This window comes from Formica exsecta, unplaced genomic scaffold, assembly GCF_003651465.1.
Source record: "Formica exsecta isolate Colony F162 unplaced genomic scaffold, ASM365146v1 scaffold79, whole genome shotgun sequence".
NCBI lineage: Eukaryota > Metazoa > Arthropoda > Insecta > Hymenoptera > Formicidae > Formica > Formica exsecta.
Window position 1 is genome coordinate 40,730 of NW_021853558.1, and position 20,224 is coordinate 60,953.

The 20,224-nt window shown below is 38.7% G+C and overlaps 2 protein-coding genes across 4 annotated transcripts in view; one reads left to right on the forward strand and one right to left on the reverse strand.

Annotated features, from left to right (window-relative positions):
- LOC115244071 (mediator of RNA polymerase II transcription subunit 24-like) lies at window positions 1-5,481 on the forward strand. Of its 3 annotated transcripts, none has more exons than XM_029821459.1 (12): window positions 1-96; window positions 490-669; window positions 747-872; window positions 957-1,293; window positions 1,379-1,795; window positions 1,885-2,068; window positions 2,155-2,518; window positions 2,621-3,066; window positions 3,229-3,321; window positions 3,401-3,691; window positions 3,781-4,228; window positions 4,354-5,481. In XM_029821459.1, the coding sequence occupies exons 2-12, from the start codon at window positions 556-558 to the stop codon at window positions 4,498-4,500; spliced, it is 2,967 nt and encodes a 988-aa protein (XP_029677319.1). In that variant the 5' UTR covers window positions 1-96; window positions 490-555; the 3' UTR covers window positions 4,501-5,481. The 3 variants fall into 3 exon arrangements, with proteins under 3 accessions (XP_029677319.1, XP_029677318.1, XP_029677320.1); XM_029821458.1 differs by lacking the exon at window positions 1-96 and adding an exon at window positions 239-304; XM_029821460.1 differs by lacking the exon at window positions 1-96 and adding an exon at window positions 365-381.
- Window positions 4,536-20,224, reverse strand: part of LOC115244070 (transformation/transcription domain-associated protein) — an 18,074-nt gene continuing 2,385 nt past the window's right edge. The window contains exons 5-12 of the mRNA XM_029821457.1: window positions 12,265-20,133; window positions 10,687-12,072; window positions 8,576-8,750; window positions 8,250-8,481; window positions 8,061-8,154; window positions 7,227-7,775; window positions 6,571-6,784; window positions 4,536-6,356 (exon numbers count right to left, since the gene is read on the reverse strand). Of these exons, the coding sequence (XP_029677317.1) occupies window positions 6,016-6,356; window positions 6,571-6,784; window positions 7,227-7,775; window positions 8,061-8,154; window positions 8,250-8,481; window positions 8,576-8,750; window positions 10,687-12,072; window positions 12,265-20,133 (10,860 nt within the window). The 3' untranslated portion in view covers window positions 4,536-6,015. The remainder of the gene's footprint in view (window positions 6,357-6,570; window positions 6,785-7,226; window positions 7,776-8,060; window positions 8,155-8,249; window positions 8,482-8,575; window positions 8,751-10,686; window positions 12,073-12,264; window positions 20,134-20,224) is intronic.

Below are 20,224 nucleotides of genomic sequence, written 5' to 3' on the forward strand. Positions count from 1 at the left end.
TCTCTCGGCGAAATAGTGGCGACAGCCAAACAATGGGATCGCTCATTCCAGTATGTATAGAGTTCAATGGTTTATGCTCGGTCCCGTTAATTTAAGGTTAGAGAACCTACCTATAGTCTATATATACCTAAAGATAATAATATATTATAAAAAGAAAGTAAATAAGAGAATGATATGTTTTTATAATAATAAATATTATTTGTTTTCGGCAAAGAATTTATAATAAAAATTATTTGATATATATATATATATATATATATATATATATTATTCTACGAAGATAAAAGACAAATTTTTTATAAAGGTTAGTTTAGATTAGTTATGCTTAATATTGTAAATAATAATATCGTATTATATTCTTACAATATTAATAAACTGTTGGTAATTGATATTTATTTATACTCAAGAACTTAATAAAAAATAATTGCTCTTTATATTTTCTGTATATAAAATCAATATTATTATTACTTGTCTTATTTTTTATTTTAGGAAGATGTTTTTTTCATTGCCAACGAATAGACGTCTTCAATGTAGCAAAAATTGCATAATGTTTTAATGATACCAATGGAAACTAAAGTAACTAGTAAAACCAGTAGTTTAAAAGCTTTATTGCTACGAGCATGGCGAGAGCGATGGACCGATTTGCAATGGGGTATTAATATCAAAACAGTAAGCATCCAAAAATAAACAGTTTTAATATGATTAATATGCTATCTGTGATGTTCTGAAATAAAACAAATTTTTAGATTCTTCCAAGGGGGGTAAGCGGTGATGTACATAACTTAGCTGATTGTATATTGCAACAAGCATTAGTAGGACCAGGACCTAATCAATTAGTTCTGTCATATCTGAAACATTCCTTAAGCTCTCAGGTTTGTTTATCCTACTTTAACATTTAACTTTATTTTAGATATATATACATATATCAATGATTCATATTGTAAGTTATCTTGTAGTTGGTGTCATATGCAGCAGTATTGCAGCGAATAAGTAAATATGATGCATTTCACAAACCTCATTGTATCTTGAGTTTACTCGAGTTTCTAGAATCGATACAAATTGGTATCACGTGCCGCGGTAAACCAGAAGAGGATCTCTTAGCAGCCGCAGTTTTATCTATTGTTCATTGGCTCTTGCAATGTTATTTGCATGCATTAACAAAGGTACCACAGAGTAATCCTCTTACTCTGCATTCAAGTGAGCTAATAGACAAACCTGCCAGTATTTTGCAGCAGGTGCTGAATTCAGATTTTCTATGCGCGATGATGTATCTAGCCAAATATGATGACAAAGGTAGTATGTAATTAGTGATATACTTAAGATTTATATTGAAAAAATTAATGTTTTACTTTTTATTATACACAATTTTCTTTTTCAGATTTGTATATAGATGTTGTGAAGAAATGTCAGGAGATCGAGACATTACTAAAGACAAGCAGTCAAAAGTCTGTAGTAGCAATAGAGGATTCTTTGAAAAAATTGTGCAATCTAGAGATCGAGAGTCTCTGTCCTGAGAAAATTAAAATGGAATCCATTACTCATTGCTTACAACCACTTTTTGCTGTTCAAGTGTTATTAAATCCTAGCACTGAGACGACTGTGTTTGTCAATCAGCTATTGATGGTGCAAAGGTTAAAGACTTATACGAATGCTCGGCTTTATTGCGAGATAATTCGCGCTTGTTTAATGTGTCTGCACAATGTGACAGGAACATTCAAAGAATCACAATGGGGAGCTTTCATGTTTTTAAAAGTACCTCTCATATTGAAAGAGTTGCACGCGACTACTGTAAATAGTGAGTAAAGCCCCATTTGATATTCTCCAAATATCGGAAAAACGAAGTTTGCACAAGTGAAGTTTATAACTCCACATACACTCTTATAGGTGATGAGAAGATGGAGTATTCGCAAGATATTTTAGATGCGTTCGAATTGTTACTTCAGTTTACACCTTTACTCGATATAATGGATTCTACATGCTCATGTAATTATGTAGAATGTTTGCTAAATGAATTGCAGAAGGTAAATCTTGTGACGGAGAAGCAGGCAAAGCAAATAAGTGCGAGAAGGTAATGTATGTGCTGTATGTGTGAAACATTTCTATCAAAATTTCGTTCGTCGTAAATTACTTCCGATTATCATGCAATCGTTCTAGGGAGGGAGTAACAGCAGCTCTTCAAAAATTGGAACCATCTAGCACTCCGACATCGTCCATCCCAAAGGTTATTATATGCGCGGAACCGACACTAGCCGGCATCTTGAAGACGTTGAATGCTGATTACACGAAGAGCTCCTTATTGAGTATGTTGTATCATGTTTTGAACAGTTTTGAATTAATGCTGGCTGTGGCAACAGTAGAAGGGAAGCTTAAGACTTTCGTTACCAAACTTATCAAGCTCAATGAATGCAGTAAACAGATCAATGAACCTGTGCCTGGCAAAACGGCAGCGACGAGAGCAATGTCATTCGATGTATCATTCCTTATGTTGTGCTCCATAGTGCAAACGTATGGCTCCGATGTAAGTTTGCTCCCCATTCGAAATTTAGAAAGACTTTATAACTTTATATATTCGATTACATTCCATATATATTATGTAACATAGATGTGAATTGGCTCATAGGTTGTCTTAGAAGAAGGCGGGGATTCGTTTTTCGAACAATGGGTGCGCGAATGCATGCCTGAAAGAAAGAAGCCAAAGTCACCACAGAGAATGTTGCAGAGCATTGATCCGGCGAGAGTGGATACTCTGTTAACGCAATTAAATTCGCCAGATCCTGATTTCAAGTCGAGTAATTTGAAATGGCACGTCGTGTGCCAGTCAGCGATGGGTGCGGTGAAGGAGTTACTCTGCGCGTGGGAGAGCGGTGTGCTGGGCGCCGGCGATGTCAAAATGGCTCTGGACGGTTTGCGTACGGCGGCGTGCTGTCTACCAGTTTGCGCCGCAGCATGGCTTTGCGCATACATGAGCATTACGCACCAGGACGCTCTATTGAAACCAATGAATATGGTTCAGCACTTTCTAACGCCGTTGCCGGGTGACGATATGCAGGACAATCTTAAAGAGAGGTACGTGTATTAGCATAAGAGAAAAATAGGATCATTGCATAATTAGCAAAGAAAAAAATATATAATTCCATTTGTCCTTAAATGAAAACATGAACTTATTATATGTTTGAATATTCTTTTGAATATTATGTGGGATTTAAGCTTCTTTATCCTTTTGCACAGATCTAGCTTAATGTTTCAAATAATTCGGAAAATGCAATATGATGTACATCCGCCTACACAATCGAAAACAAAGGTGCTTTCAATGTCCCATAGGTACTATGATGCTCTATAAAAATTAATTCTTATTATTGTTTTTGAAATAGTCATTTTCACGGCTTTTTTATATGTGCAGCATTATTTCACGGCAGCCGATACTGGAACAATTGGAATCTGTTTGGCAGAACATAAATCAACGTGGGTGGATAAACATACAAGCTACACAGTCACTAGAATCTCTGTTAAATACTGGTGGTTCTTCATGGTTTGTTACGAATATTGTAAAGGAAGTATTGAAATATCGTTACCAAGAAGAATTGGATCAAGCTGTAGATCTGGCCTTTGCCATTTTCCATCTTGATATAGAGAATTGCACTCTGGATCTCATAAATCACCTAATACCGCAATACTTGGACAATTCGTTGCAGTAAGTTCATCACATATTGTTACATTTATCTTTCATACACTTGCATATAAATAAAATATTATGTTATGTTTGTTAATTTTGTTGTGTAGAAGCGATGAGCTTGTAGAACCGCAGTCGTCTATCCTGGCAAAATTATGTGTTTATTGTATATTTTCCACTTTGGAATACAACAACTCGAATCCATATCGGAGTAACAGTCGTAAGCGCGTGCGGCGTGACTTGGACGCGGACGATTTAGATTCATTAGGCATGTCTAATAAGCTCTTGCGACTAAACGAAACGGGCGAGAGTGTTCCCATGTTCGGTTCACAAAGTCCACAAGCGCAGGGTTCGAATAATGGACAAAAATCTATGGTCGTTCTGAGGGATCCACTTATGACTGCGTTGAACAATCTGTTCACCATGTTCGCGTTCCTAGCTGGTAGAGATGGAGAGGTGTGCCAACAGACCCATTTTATATTTCAGTTCCTGCGATTTACAGTACAATGCGGAAAAGATAGAACTCGTATTGTGTTGCAGGGAATGCCACAAACTCTGGTATGTTATACAATGTATTTTTATATACTAGTAGTAGATTTTATTTTTACTTCTCAATATCTATGTTAATTAATTAATAAATTATTTTGTAATTATCATTAGTAAGTTTGTATATTTATTTTTAGGTACCATGTCTTCTCAAAGCATTACCCGAATTGTTCACGACTGATATTCTACTACGATTATACGATATACAAACCATGATCGGGCGCATGGCAACTGCACGAGACTTATGCATGTTGCGGAATATTAACTTGAAGCCCACGAAATAAACATACAGAACTTTGTTCTAGAACAGGATGTTTTTCTAAATGTGATTTTATTGTGATTAAGTTGTGATCAGAAAAGATATCATAGATATACCTATAAATATTTGTATATATATAATATTTTTCCTGTCCTTATTAATTCTATCTATTGCTAAATTAACAGGGCAACTGTATATGATATATTTGTACATTAAGCGTCTGAAAAAATTCTTTGTGTATATGTATGTGATAACTGATGTATGTGTGTTATATAATTTATATAGGCTATTTTGCATCAACGCAAAGTACTCTCTTTTGAATATATCTAATACATGTTAAAACACTTCAGAAATATGATAAGTCTATATAATTTGTAAGATCATTTAAAATATGAAATAAAATGTAAAATGGTATTCATTTATAGACTTATCATATTTTTACTATAGATCTTTCGTTTATGATGTTTAGTTGCCCAAAGCACATACAAAATAATTACATGTCTAGTTAGGAAAGGAAATTTCTAATTGTGATAATTTAAAATAATAATGCAATAATATAATATATACATTTAAAGAATTGCTAGGACATTTACTAAGTTGTATTCAATTCATTTAATTCAATAAGTTATACTAAAAATACAATAAGTTGTGTATTTTTGTAAATAAATACTATGTAAGCATTAATAAAATTATAATCTATTATTTTATGTATAATGTGTATAGTTTTAACACGCACACTTTTTAATATGTAGTATAATGTTTACTGAATTTATTGTAAAAGATCTATATTTATGCATAAATTTTGTGGCAAGCTTCTCGAAGAATTTTTTAATTTACATGTTTTCACTTTTCACATATAGATATGTGTAGAAGATCTATATAGAAACTGTAAATATATTCAAAAGCAACGCGTTTATTCTCCTTGAAAAATCTTCTTTACATTTAATATCATATATTTCAAATGACCAAATTATTTATAATAAATAAAAATTTGACGCATTATATTTATTTTTTGTCTCTCTCAAGATAATTATTTTTACTAAATCTATTCAAACTATATTCAAAATATAAAGCTTATACACAATATGCTAAAAAGACACTTGAAAAAGAAATTTTATATTACATACACTGAAATATTATGCCTTTTGGTGAAAAAAAACGAATCTATGAATAATGTAATAAATATACACGCGCGCGCGCTAAGAGGTGACTGTTGAAGTATATAAAATACGCAATTTACAGTTTCGTCTTATCATGCTGTACATGTCATCCAATAATATATATAGATAATAGTAACTATGTATAGTATTATATATCATATATTAATTATAAATAATATTTTGTATCTTCAAATATTTATCTTTATTTTCCCTCATTTTCTGATAACTTTTCAATCCAGATGCGAAGGATAGTATTGTGAAATACAATATACCTACCAGGCAAGAGAAGACTATAAAAAGAATTTAGTGATAACAATCATTTCTTCTCATTCGTTGGCAGTACGATTTTTTTTTGCAAGACCAGACGCGTGTACTCGATTTTACAGCCAGGGATGCCATGAAGGATCCATTCTGCAAAGATTATCGTGACTGTTGGCGGCGGCAACCAAGGTGCTGACCTTACTATCGATACCGTCGAAATTTGCCAGAGAGTTCAGTCTTGTAACGATCGCGGTAACCGCGCGGGTCACCATCGTTATCAGGAGCTCGCCTTTCAGATCGGTCGGCGCTTGTGATGCACCTTCGGCGTCCTCCTGCTGTTTATGATCCGCGATCACCTCGTCTCGCAGAATCGCGCGGAGTATCGCCTGTAATTGAAACGTGGGCTGAACCAAACAGCGCGCCGTGGCGATCGCGCTGGCGGTCAATGGTCCGCAAATTCCTGTACAAATGATTAATTGCGAATTAAAGTAACTAAGCCTGACAGAATTTGATAATTGCCTTCATATTATTGGGTTTATAAAAGCAGTGAAAGTATCCGTTTTAATACATACAAGTACTTGAAAATATGCAACTAAATATACAAAAGATGGTATTCGTATCTAGATATCTCTCATCGTGCCGCGGTGAGAAGAATAGATTGTATATGGCTGTACCTGTAGTCGTGAGAAATTCGAGGATATTGGGCGTCAGACGGAAGGGTACCGGTCTGTTCGCGTCTAACTCTCCGGAAGTGTCATCAATGTCAAATTTGAAATATGCGATATTGATCAAACCGGAATCCTGATGCACATACATCATATCAGGATTAAGCCGCGTTAAATGAAGCACGTACTCGGCAAAGCAAGTCAGAGATAGCTGCAGCGTGAACTGAAAATAAAAAAAGATAAACATGTATATAATGTATAGTAGTTGTAATCTTATATCAGTAGCTAAATTCTTTTGAAAAAAGAAAGTTCTTGTAAAAAGGAAATAAAGCATTCTTTAAACTTTTATCTTTTTTGCATTCCAGATACATAAAATGAATAGAACGAAAGGTTAAATTTTGCATGTCAAATTTTGCAAGAGAACATAATCTGTTATTAACTTAAAAAGTTTTCAATTCTTGTATTAATTACGATGAAATTGCATAGAAAACACAATTATTTAAATAGTTTATATAACTTATTTCTAGATTTATTTTTAAAAAAATGTGCGGTGATCTGTCCACTAGGAGCTATATCTTTATGCAATACAAAATCAATTCAAATTTAGTCAAAAATTGCGGATTTGCGATATATTTATGCTTTAAGCCACCAGTGTTTCAAAATACCATTTTTCTGAATGTCCAGTAATCGGTGGCGCCGGGGAATGTCTTTATGGCCCAATCCTTGAGCATAGTTTTCGCAACCATTGAGGATTGCACTTCCTTAAGAATATCTCGTAGCACTTGATGACTAGCTTGCGTGCCTCGTGCTTGTACGGCGGCTAATTTCTCGTAATATCTAGCGATAGGTGCGTCGTGTTCCATTCCCAACTTGGCACAGCTTTGCTTGTAAATGTCCAAGAGAGAAATGGCTGCCGGATTGTCCTCGACGAGTCTCATTTGAGGTGAAACGGCGACAAGTCGTGGTACCGTAAAGTGTAAGAATCTTCGCGACGTTTCTTTCTGTTTAGTCAAGTAGTGATTCAACATTCGCAACAGTTGTAAGAGGCGTTCCTCGCGCCTGGCGTCTCCTAGACCGGCATCGTTCACTACCAGATAAGGATAAAGGCGACCGTTGTGGCCGCGAATGCGTAATCTCCTGGCGGCTGTGTTGTGTCGTTGAACAACCTCAACGCGTGGCATAAATCTGGCTATCTTTACGGAATAATGCGAATGCTGAAAGAAATAAGATTTATAAGAAAGATTGACAAAGAATTTTTCAATTTAATCACAAAAGTTTATCAAATGTTTAAACAAAATTATATGAATATAAATTACAAATATATTATATAATCTCAGATTTCAGAATTAAGCAATCTTCTATTTTCCATATTTCCTTTGGTTTTAATTCATATTCTTATGACACATATGCAGAATAAGAATGTTGTTTACGCGAAATCTTATTTATTGTACGTCAATTGAAAAAGGAGTTTAGTTTAGCAGAATTTGACTATCTCTTACCCTAGGTATCAGAAATTCACCGGGCAACTCAACTTCTGCAGTTTTCAAGCTAAAATTACTCAAGAAACGGCATTTTTCCTCGATTAAGAAAGATCTGTGGAAAAATATGCGAATTTGTACTCAACATACCAAATTGTTACTTCAACAAGTCATGCGTATATTGCAAAATAATTCAAATATAAATATTACTTTGGCAATTGTTTCGTTTTTTCCTCGAGAATTTTTATCCACTTTTTCAATTTGTTGATGAGATTGTGCAGTAACCTCGCCCCAGGCACAGTAAAGTCAAAGTCGCTTGTGAACTGACCCTTCATCTTGTGAAAAACGGGATCTTGCACTGTGGCTTGGGCTCTACGTGCCAAAGATTCGGACCCTGCCGAACTAAATGAGTTGCTCATATTTTGCGAAGACGAGATGTTTTCTACAAATCGCAAAATACACTTTTTAGAAAAGCTCGCTTCCTTTTTATTCAATCTTCGTTTTTTAGTTGATAGAGGAAGCAAATGTAAATTTACCAATTCCAATACCAAAAGTCGATACAAGTTTCTTTACAAAGTTGAGAGTATGCGGAGTTATTGTTGCTTCACTAACAGCTCCACGGTTCTCGAATGCTATAGCGTAACATTTCGCAAGACCTTGTCTCAATTGTCTTAAAACTTCTTCATACCAAGTCTCACGAAACCATACCATCTAAAATATAAATTGTATTTTTTGTTTTTTTTTGCACAAGAAAAAATTTTAAAATATCAAATATTTTTTAATAAAGACAAGTTTTCATCCATTTTTAATTATATTTAATTAACAAATTTCGAATTGTTTTGCTGCAATATACAATATATATATATATATATATATATATATTTTGTATTTCACAGTAAGTAAAATATATTTACTTTACATACATATTTTTATGAAAATACAATTATATTTAAGAGATATTTAATAGATTTTAAGATACTTACTTGATAAGAATGAATTGTGTATGGAGAAGATTTATGAGTTTCCAATATGGATTGTGGTTTAATTATATCAACTCTATCTGTCACTTTTTTATTAATATCAAATAATTTACTCTCCTTTTTCACAGGTGAATTTGCATCATTACTTTGCACAGGCAAAGATACAGTTATATTTTTTTCTATATCATGTTTCCATCTTCCTGTATAGGCCATTAATTACATATATTAATAACAATTAATATCTTTTTAAAATTAAGAAAAATAATGCTATATTATATATAAAAATGTTGAAATATAATATAGAATATAAAAAAGAATTGATATTAGATATCAATTTTTATATTTTATGATTTTGACTTATAAATATTACTTGATATAATATATGTATATGTTAACATAATACATGTATATGTTAATATATACCACTAAATAAAATTTATAGAAATATAATTGCTAATTCGATAAACAAAAATTTTTATATAAAAAAAAAAGAAAGTTGTATAATTTTTAAATTGTAAAAATTCCAAAAAAAGAAGGATGACAAATTTACATTAAAAATTAAAAATTCCATAATCAAAACTAATCTCACATATTTCTACACAAATCGCTATGCAACTGACATCCTAAACTTAAACTATCATACTCCATATTAATTTAGAATCTAACCCAGGTGCTCCAAGCCGAGTCCGCAAAGATCACGAACTACAGCCTAACGAAAACCATCGTTATCAGAACAGTCCAATAATTAGAGCAACTCTCGCGTTTAAGAAATTACAAGATCGACATTTCTCGAAAAAGAGTTGATAAATGTCGCGATGGAAAGTACGAGACGTCGAGAGACATAAAGTCTGGAGGCGTCTCTACGATAGCGTTCAAAATGGAGCGAGAGAGGAAACAAGATCCATTCAAAACATAACCCTATTGTGGGGCCGGTGCTAAATGTTGAGTGAAAATTTCGATGCGCGACGTATCCTCACCTTTGACAACGTTATCGGCACGGTTTCTCACACGGTGGGACGACGCCCGGGTCGTTCTGTACATGATAAGTCACTGATGGAGCACGATCACTCACGGACGGATGGCAGCAATAACAGCGGCGTTAACGGTTAACGGTTGGCAGCAACGGTCATGCGAGGATGCAACGCGGCGCGACGCGATAAATTCGTATGCGTCTCGTCAACGTGCGTATATCGGCTTCGCTGCGTCGTTTTATTTTACAGACGACAAGCTGTGTATGCGGATTACAATCCTCTCTCTTTCTCTGCAGCTCAAGAAGTCTTGAAATTATACAAGCAAGCTACGCGCCGGATGTGTCGCCATATTGCGCGCAACGGCCGATATCCAATTAGACGCAGCGGAACTCTTAACTCATCCTTAATGATCTTTTATATACACTTTTATATATATATATTTTGTATTTATATATGATATTTATATCAAAGTAAGAGAGAAGATTTATATAAAGATGTAAATCAAGATATTAAATCATTAAAATAAAAATCTTTATTACCAATAAACTATTCTTTTGCATATAATTGTATATATTTTTACCATATATAATCTTTCTTTATATGTATTTTACACACACACATACAAATGTGTATATATAAACATTCCTGATATATTTTTACTGTATCTTTTATTATAATTTATCTAAAAAAACTAACCTGATCGACTATACCCTCCAAACTAGACAAGACAGTTGGATGTATATCTCTCTGCAAATGCATAATCTTCGAGCATCTCCACATGGGTGGAGTGGCCCGGGCCATAGGTACTGTATGACTCGTTTCCGGTACTCCTCCTTGCTGCGGTGGTACATTTCCTGTTGCAGCGAGACCTCGATCTTCCACGCCGTCTTGGCTCTTTCCCGCTGCCAATTCGCCGCTCTTATATCTCTCTCTCTGTTCTATCTTGAGCGTCAAATAAAGAGTGCGTATAGAAAAGTAGACCGCCTGCGGGAACATGCGACCCACCTGACTCAACAAATTCAGGATTATATTGTTCTCATGGCGCACCAAATACATCAGCAGTTGCGGTACCCAAGGTAACCACTGTATCGCCGGCACGCCAACAGCATATTTATCCACAGTCTCCATTAGAGACGACTTGTCGTCGTCATACGTGAGCAACCAAAGAATTTTAGCAATATACTTCCTGGATTTAGATTCATTTTGATGACGACAGGCATGTAAGTAACATACCAGGGCACTTATGCCGATGTTGATTTGTCGCGCGTCGCGTATAAAAATATTTTCAAGGTAATCGCCCCATAAAGACCAAGCTTTAACTAGAGTGTCGTGCAATTGAACCGCGGCGGAAAAGCTTTTGTTGGCGTCGTCCGAACGGCCGAGTTGCGACTGCAGTAAACCTTTCCACGCATAAAATTCTGCAATCATTTCCTTAGTAAAATAACTCATATTCGTCGACTCGAGCATATCCAAACCCTCTTGCAATTCGGTCTGCCCGCCCATAGTGGCCATCTGTAGATAACATTTCACCTGTTGCCTGATCTTTTGGAAACAATCTATCATAGGTACACTTGTAGGAATTGAATAGATCTTGGCCAACGAGTCTAAACATACGCCGCAGAGATTTTGCTTTCTCGCAATTTTGCCAAAGTGAATAATAGCCTGCATAGAAGCATGCACACCGAGTAACGAGTGATTGGTCGTCTGATCCTGTTGAGAATCGTAATGATTGGAAATAAAAGTATAATGATGTTGTCGCCATGTGAAAATATCCGACCAGTGACTAAGATCATCAGCTATCACGGGCAATCGATTGCGCCATGTTTTGACGATGGCTTTCATATCATGCAGCGAAGTGCTTCTGCCGTGTAAAAGTCCTTGATGGATTTGCATCGCTTCCTGGAGTTCCATTATCTGTTGAGCCGCTTGCAGCAGCGGCTGATGGACGTGACTAACAATGTGAGGGAGTCGACGCCATTCGCGCATACACAGACCCGACGCGAGTTCGACATAACGCTCCACAGCACTAAGATGCTGCTCCTCGCTGTTGCATAATGTTAAGAATCCACGATACAAATTGATCTGCAAAAATATAGCAAAAATTAATTAAAATACAAAGTTTGTTAAAGCATCTTCTTTTAGTTTAAAAAAATACATTTATAGATCCAAAAATGTATGCTACAGAGCCAACTTTAGTGTGAAAATCAGTGAAAAGAAGTGAAACATTTATATTTTTTTATATATGAGTAGAAAAATTGTTACATCGGTTTATACCTTCCAGGCCATTTCTCTCGGGCAATTATGCTCCACTTGCGTAAGAATGTCCTTCATCACCGACCAATTGGGAATACGCCATGCGCTCTCTAGAACGAGGAAGGGATTCTTATAGTTGTTATGGCTGCCCAATTCCAACAGAATCTCCCATTGATTCAATTCTTTAGCAGTGCGCTCCCAATGACGCTCCCAGAGAAGTACTTCTTGATTGAGAAGATAGGGCGCTGAGCCTGTCGCGAAGTCCTGCCGGTATTTGCTGAAGCACACCTCGTATGCTCCTTGAGCCTGTTCGAAAAATCCTTGTTGTTCCAGCGCAATTGCGTGTAGGGTTTCCTTGTAGTGCGCGGGTCTCTTCTGCCAGAGACCAGACCACATATCTTCCTCGCAGAGCAACGAATACATTGCTGAAAGCATATCCACTACCTCGTAATAGGGACCGAGATATTCGGTCTGTTCGACCTCGTCGGGTATGCGACACAAATCGGGTTCGCATTTAATTTTCGCAGCTTGGTTACCAACTAAATTAATATCTGTTGCCATCTCGGAGGCCATCTGTTCCAGACTCAGCGTTATCCGGTGCCAGACATTGTGCGACTTGCCCAGATATTTCATTACCGGTGGCGCTATAGCCACCGGCGGATCACAGTGCGCCAGTGCCTCTAAAAAGGTGCCAAGCGCACTCGGATGGCAGTCCTTCTGGATGACATGCGCTCCGCTGGCGACAAACGGCGGTATCTCCGCCATCACGGATTTGAGATAAACCTCGTCCAAAATACCCCATATTCGTGGAAACATATCCAACCAGACGCATTCCGCCAGATTCGTGTCCATGTGGCATAGCTGTGCGGTCGCTAGCAGCAATCGTTCTGTTCTGATCTTCTTCGCATTCTCCATAAAACGTATTTGTTTAGTAATCATTTCTAAAAGATCAAGCTTTTCGGTGATGTCCTCGGCGGAGACGGCGGCGGCGGCGTTCGAGGATTCTGATATAGATAGATTAGACATCCATGCGTCCATATCAAGGAATGTTTCCTTCGTGTCTTTATCGATCATTTCAGTATCATGCGACTCTTCGCCAGTGTGATCGAGATGACAGACAAAGAGCGTTTGCTCCTTACTATCCTTTTCCATGCCCCCGTGCATGATGGACGTGATGCTCGGCAGCAAGAGGTCTTCATTGGTCATTTGTACCCGAGTCGTCGGATTGATGGTGGCCAGTAGCAGCTCAATGCACTGCTTGATCCAATAGTGGGATCCTATATTTTCCCAGTTTTGACTGACGATGATATATAAGAGACGATCGGGCAAAAGTCTCTTCATCGATCCGTCAAATACTTCAAAGAACTTTGACCTTACTTGCGGCTGTCCGCAGCGCAGACCGGCCAGAAAGGCCTGTTCCAATTTTGATGTTAATTCTGTTAACTTCAGGCTCTCATCGCGATAAACATAATTAACCAGCTCCAAGAACTGCTTATTCAACTCTGCATCTTCGGGAAAACGTTTCTCGACATACTGCATCATTTTAACCAATAATATAGATTTTTCACGTAAACTGGGCGCCTGATTGATCGCGATGGTAGTTTTATTTTTCATCCATTCTTCCAATATCTTCGTGATGGCTTTCATTACTTTAGCATCTTGCGTCTTTTCAATTAAACCGACTAGAATTGTGCCTATGAACGACTTGCGCATATCAACGCCCATTACTACCACACGATTTTTCACCAAATCAAGACTGAGAATCAGCAATTCGCTCGTCACGGGATTAGTTTCATTTTGCCCGGAATGTAAGTGCTCCTTGGCCATTCTGTGCAATACTCTCATAAAAGGTGTAATCAATCGGTCAATGTAATTAGGATTATTCGTGCAGGCAGCTTTAAGCATCATGAGCGTGCCAAACAATGAACTGGGCACGGCTGTCGTGGTCTTCTCATAAGTGGCCAGTCCTTCTGCTATAAATCTACCTACAGTCGAATACAGTGTGTCCAGTTCCTCGTATTTAGAAGCTACGTTTGAGGAAGTCGGTTCAGCCGGAAAAATCGTCATTAGTCGTGAAAGCAAACCATGCACCAGACGTATAATTTTAGTATTGCTGCTGGCAATGCAAGCACCTATCCCCCGTTGCAATAGGTTGAAGCTCGCGAGTATTTGCTCGCGCTTCATCATACCTAGTAAAAACGTTAGTACTTCCAGTGCCGTGCTGATGTTACCATAGTTGGGCTGAGCGCTGTCCTTGGGCTGAACGCTAGCGAGAACCTTGTCGAGCCAGGCTAGTTTGAGATCACATTGTTCGGCGACCCATACATCAGGTTTTAGAGCCATTTTCAATAGAGAAACACAGCGTCTGGACAGTTGTTCGCCTGGATTACCGTGGATCGTCGTCACATCATTTACCTGACACGCCAAGCGAAGCAGAAAATTTAGAACCGCGTCAGCATGAGCCCTCTCAATAGGTTTTGCGGATCCCGGTTCTTTTCTGGGTAAAATGACAGGCACAGGACTGTTACCGGATGGCGTTGTTTGAGAGCTCATGCGTTTTCCTGACGGGTCTTCGGTGATTGGCCGTTTGTTCGACCCCGATGGTTGCACGATCACTTTGTTGGTGTTTGATTCCACAGCCTCAGCTTCCTCTTTGATTCTATACAACTCCCACTTTATAATAACCTCTGCAAGTTCGACAGCTAGTCGTCTGTGCTCAATCGTGGCGGTGGGACTGAATCCCATACGTTGAATAGAGTTCACTATATGTTGGACCAAGTGATGCCTGACTGGGTAATAAACTTTGTAATGTCTTACGACTAATTGTAAAATATGGAACAATTGTTGCATAGAGTGACCCTCTTCCACGATAATCTTCTTCGTCCAATGTGTTAGCATGGTATTACCATCCTCCATCCGCACAGGCATCGCGGGTGTTAATATTTCTAGCGCCTGTCGTACGACGTTACGCGCATCGACGGCATGCGCTTTCAATAAACTATGAAACACTTGCAAGACTATGCGCTTGTGGATAGCAAATTTGGCTATTATGTGACTGAGAAGAAGATGACCATGATATCTAGTCGTCGGATCTACGCAATTCTTTCCTAACAAGCAGGGCCAAGCAAACGTCATCAAGCGCCGCAATTTACTTCCTTGCCGCTTATTGGTCACATCGTGAATATGTTGCGATGCTTGTTCTACTAAAAGGCACGAGAATTGCAATAGAGAAATACGGACGCAATCGGCAGAGCCGAACGGGTTGTCTGGATCGATGATCTTGTTGATAAACACCGACACGACGTTGTCCGGGTTGTCATGATAAGGCATGGGCGCACCTCCGATCAATTTAGTACCCTCACCTCTTTCAAAGCTAACCGCAAAACACGGAATAATGATCAATTGCAGAACGTTGGCTTTCAATTCTTGCGACATATTGTTTGTGGGAAAATGTTCGACAAAACGGAAGAAAGCGCTTCGCTTCCACTCGACTGTATATTCCTGCGCTACCGTGTTCTCCAGGAAATCTCTAAGAAACTGAAAATCAGGCACAAAACGAGCACATGTGGCCCGCAGCAATTGAAATAGCAAATCAATATCATTTGGTTGGTGACGGAAATAATGCAATAGAATCTTGACGATATGCTTCGGCTCCTTCCAATGGCAGTATTCGACGCTCTCGACCTTCTTGTGTAACGCCTGATAGTCGTCGTTGCACCAGATTTGTTTCAATGCGCCCACTAATTGACTCTGTGTAGATAGCCATTGTTCGTCGAATTTAATAAGTATGCCGATGATTTTAATCGCTCGATATTGCAGTTCGCTTTTCTCCACGTGAGTCAAATTAGAATTCGTTTGCGAGTGCGCGAGCAACATCGTGACAAGTCGTGTCGTAGTGTTGTGCAAAATATCTCGGAACGGTTTAGCGTCCTTATGTCTAATAAGATATTCCAGGTATCTGCTCCACTGCTGATCCTTGATATTGTTATCGTGTAAGAACAGATTCAGCGTCTCTGTCGGATAACGTAGGAGGAATTTCATCAAAGGTATCCTGAAAGGACTGGATACTTCGACTAGTAATGATTTTTCAGTTTGCAACACAAGTTTGCAAAGTACGTCAATGAACTTGGGAGATGCCGTTGGAACCTCGTGAAATATTCCTATAATCGTAGTGATCTTTTGCTCGGTCTCGCCAGACTTTGATATACCTTTGTGGGATTGAATCAGATTTTCCAGCAGTTTCTTCAAATGTGCCAACAATTGTTCACATAAGGTGACGCTAAAGGTGCTTGGAAACAGTTGCGTTAAATATAATAACCTTCTAACGCAGTTCAAGCTGAGATTCCTATGATCACCCAGTGTTAATAGCATTGGCCGCATTATCGTGTGCACTGATTCCATGTCGATCTGAAAACCGGCGATGAACATTTTCATGCACTCGTAGGCCGCTTCTTGCAGTTCGGGGTTGGATTTTTCTAAAGTTTTGTAAAGAACAGAAAATATTCTTTCCCGACAGCCAACGATGTAATGACAGGCCGCAAGCGCTCGTAATGCAGATTTCCGCAGAGGCATCAGATTTGAAATTGATTTGTAACAAGCCAGTTTATTGAAATTGGCTTCGTCTGATTCGCAGAGACTTAATAGTTCATTGAAAAACACCTTGTGCTCATGTATGCTTAAATCGATGGTGAAGAGACGCGGATTCAAGGTGGTGCAAAATGTGTTACCGTCCATTAAGCCAATCTGTGCATTAGCAGGTTGATGCTTCAAGAGGTGCTTCTTGGGCGGCATCATATCCGCTAAAACTTCTTTGTGCGGTTCCATTACCTCTGTTACTGATTTGTTTTGTATCTCGGCTAGCTGACGCAACGAGGTCATAGCCTGCTCTCGGACAATCGTGTGCGGTGACGTCACTTGTTTGACTAGTTCGCGGGTGACTTCATATAAACTCTTATTTTGTGCTTCTATCAATTCCGTGTTACCTTCCTGAATACCAGGATTAACACAGACTCGTAACATCTTTTCCAGATTCTCCTTCGCCATGTCAATAGCACCGTTGGAGACCTCATCGGTTAGATCCATCATCACGAATACGAGAGCCTTGAGAAAGACAAACAAATGATTAAGAACCCATTTAGTGGCCATTCGCTCAAATAAAAACTTGATCGCTATGCAACCGCCCAATTTGGCGTACCACGCGCGCTCGTAGCATAACGAACACATTCTTTCCGCCAGATACTCCATGAAGGGCAATTGACAAGCTCGCTCCTTGGATCCTAGAATGTTCGTCGCCGTTTCTAATATTAGCACAAGCGTTAAATATCCCGCTTTATACAATTCTTTCTCATCGTGAGCCATTATAACAGCGAGAGCGTCAATTAGCACAAGTGGATCCTGTCCTTGTGTGTCTTGGCGAACTTCTCGTTCCGTCCAGCTGAAAAGACCTGCCTGTTGCGCTATGGCAATCATCGTATAATGTCTCACGACGGAAACGACAGTACTGAGTACTGACGGACGCAAATCCTTGATCTCTGCAGCGATAAACATACCGGTCAGCGCGGTCTGCTGAACGTTTCGCGCCACGGTATCGAGACACTTATAATGAGGTTCCTGTTGATGCGGTATTTCGCCCTCCTTAAAACTCGGATGCGTAAACAGTTTGTGCCATAGGTGAGCAGTGTCGTCCAATCTCAAAGATGCTGCCAAGTAGCAGTATATGACTTCCCAGCATTGTTTTCGGTAAAACAGATCCGTACTGGATTTCAACGCGTTGAATGCAGCCTCGATCACCTTTTCCATCGGGAAATCGATTGGCTGGGAAGTTCCTTCAAAGTAAACTATCACGTTAGGCGAACTAGTCTCGCGATCGTTATATTCCAGTTTCTGTGGCTCGATCATCATTCTCCGATTTCCACCGCCAAATTTTCCAAGAACTCGAAAGGCTACGTGAGCCTGATCGGTAGAATTTTGTAACGTTCTCCACAGAGCTTGCATCAGTTCCGCACGGATTGGTTGTATGTGCTCATATAAAAAGTCTGGCTGCAGATTATCGACGCATAGCTCAAGAGTACGAAGACCTTGGCTTACCAAACAGTAACTTCCATTGAGAGCGGAAACTAGAGGGTCCATTAACATTGGAAGATACGGCAGAAGCGAACTGAGACGCACCGGTACGGTTAAACACAATTCGACAAAGAGATCTTTCATATGCTGCCGGTGTAGACCAGATTGCAGCCTGTTTAGTCCCTCCAACATGTTAGGGAGTAAGGGTAAAAATTCCTGATATAATAAATCGTGAGATCCGCCGCCAATGGATCTGAACAATGCGCGTAATAATAGAAAATAGTTGTACGGTTCTTTCGCCGACATGGCGAGTTCCATAGCGCGATTAACGATTAAATTTAAATGTGGTCGTAACATGTGCTCGTTTTCGGCCGGAAAGAGCGAAACGCTGCCAAAAACGAGTTTAAACAATCTTAAGTACAGATTACTGCGTTCCACATTGGAACCCATATCGCTCATTCGCTCCAATAAATATTCCACCAATATGGTAGCAAAGGTCGACGATATCGTGTGGCTAGATAAAAAGGCACTTCCGATTATTTGCAAAGCACAATTCTTAAAGATTCTTTCTACCATATAATCTATGGTCATGGAAAATATCTCTTGAAATGTTTGGGGACTCATTTGCGTGAACACGTTGCCGAAGAGTTCCAACACCTCTTTTTCCTCTCTTGTTCGTATTTGAGATTGTCCCGGTCTGCCTGGTTGTACGGGTGGACCGATTACGGGTGGACCTATTGTGTAGATATCCAAAGCCGGTAACGCCCATTTAACGAGCTGTATGTAAATCAGAGTCTCCTTCGGTTGAAGTTGATTGGACTGCGTTACTTCACTCGTTCTATTGATACAGTTAGATGTTATGGCTTTAGCACCATGCACGAGACTTTTCACGAGATTTCTATAATCTGCTACATTGTAACTCATCGCCTGTGAGGTCGGAAAACCGAACTTTGATTTTGGTGGCTCTTTCTCTTCGTTTACATCGACACACGGCTTTGCAGCATCCTCAGCTGTATTGTCTACTGGAGCAGGTCGTAACTGTTTCGCTTTGTTTCGTAGAATCGGAATATAGATCTTGGCAATGGTCTTAAATTTTAAAACAAACACCAACAGTATACGCATCAACAATTCTCGTCCCTGAGTGCTGTTTTCAGCATCCGATCTCTGCCTAACCGTGTCTACTAGATTCATCAATAGCTTACAAGAGACCATCTGAACAGCTGTTGGTAGGGTCTGGTCGAGAAGATTCTTGCCGTATAGATGTACTGCTCTGGAGACATCGCTGAGGGGTAATTGTAATCTGACATGATGAACCAAATCAGCAAGTGTCGAATAAGCTAGCGGTCTAAGAGCCTCATGAGCGGTCCAACCATGACCGATGAAAATATCCTCGTTAAAGAAGATTTCCATGTGAGGAATAAATTGATTTCGTAAATCCGTTGCGAGTATGTGACGAGACGCGATCACTAGTTCCTTGCGCAGATGCGCTACTTCCATGGGACAGAGAGTGAACAAACCTAGAATGCCTTTGACCAACATCGCGCTGTTTTGGGATATCACGTCTTGGTACACTCTTATGACATAAGCAAGAAACGACAGTGTCTTAACTTGAGCGCCCATAAAGTCGACGAAAACCTCTTTGTTGAATGCGGGAGATGCTCGATGTTGAGGACTTGGCTGAAGCGATATAGTTGTTATCACAATCGGAACGAAATCTGATACGTCTTGATGTACATTTTGTTTGTATAATTGATTCATTAGCACCACAATTATCGGCAATTCTTGAAGCACTTTGAGGGATAGCACTGCTTTCGGAATTAAATTGTACTGAAAATAGTAGAATATATCTTAATTTAGTTTTGCATTCTCTTTTCATTTATACAAATATATATGTATATTTATGTTAAATAATTATGTG

Coding starts and splice junctions, on each gene's coding strand:
- LOC115244071 (XM_029821459.1), top strand. CDS start 556: ATGATACCAATGGAAACTAAAGTAACTAGTAAAACCAGTAGTTTAAAA. Junction 1,294..1,378: donor AGCCAAATATGATGACAAAG/GTAGTATGTAAT, acceptor TTTCTTTTTCAG/ATTTGTATATAGATGTTGTG. Junction 4,229..4,353: donor AGGGAATGCCACAAACTCTG/GTATGTTATACA, acceptor ATTTATTTTTAG/GTACCATGTCTTCTCAAAGC.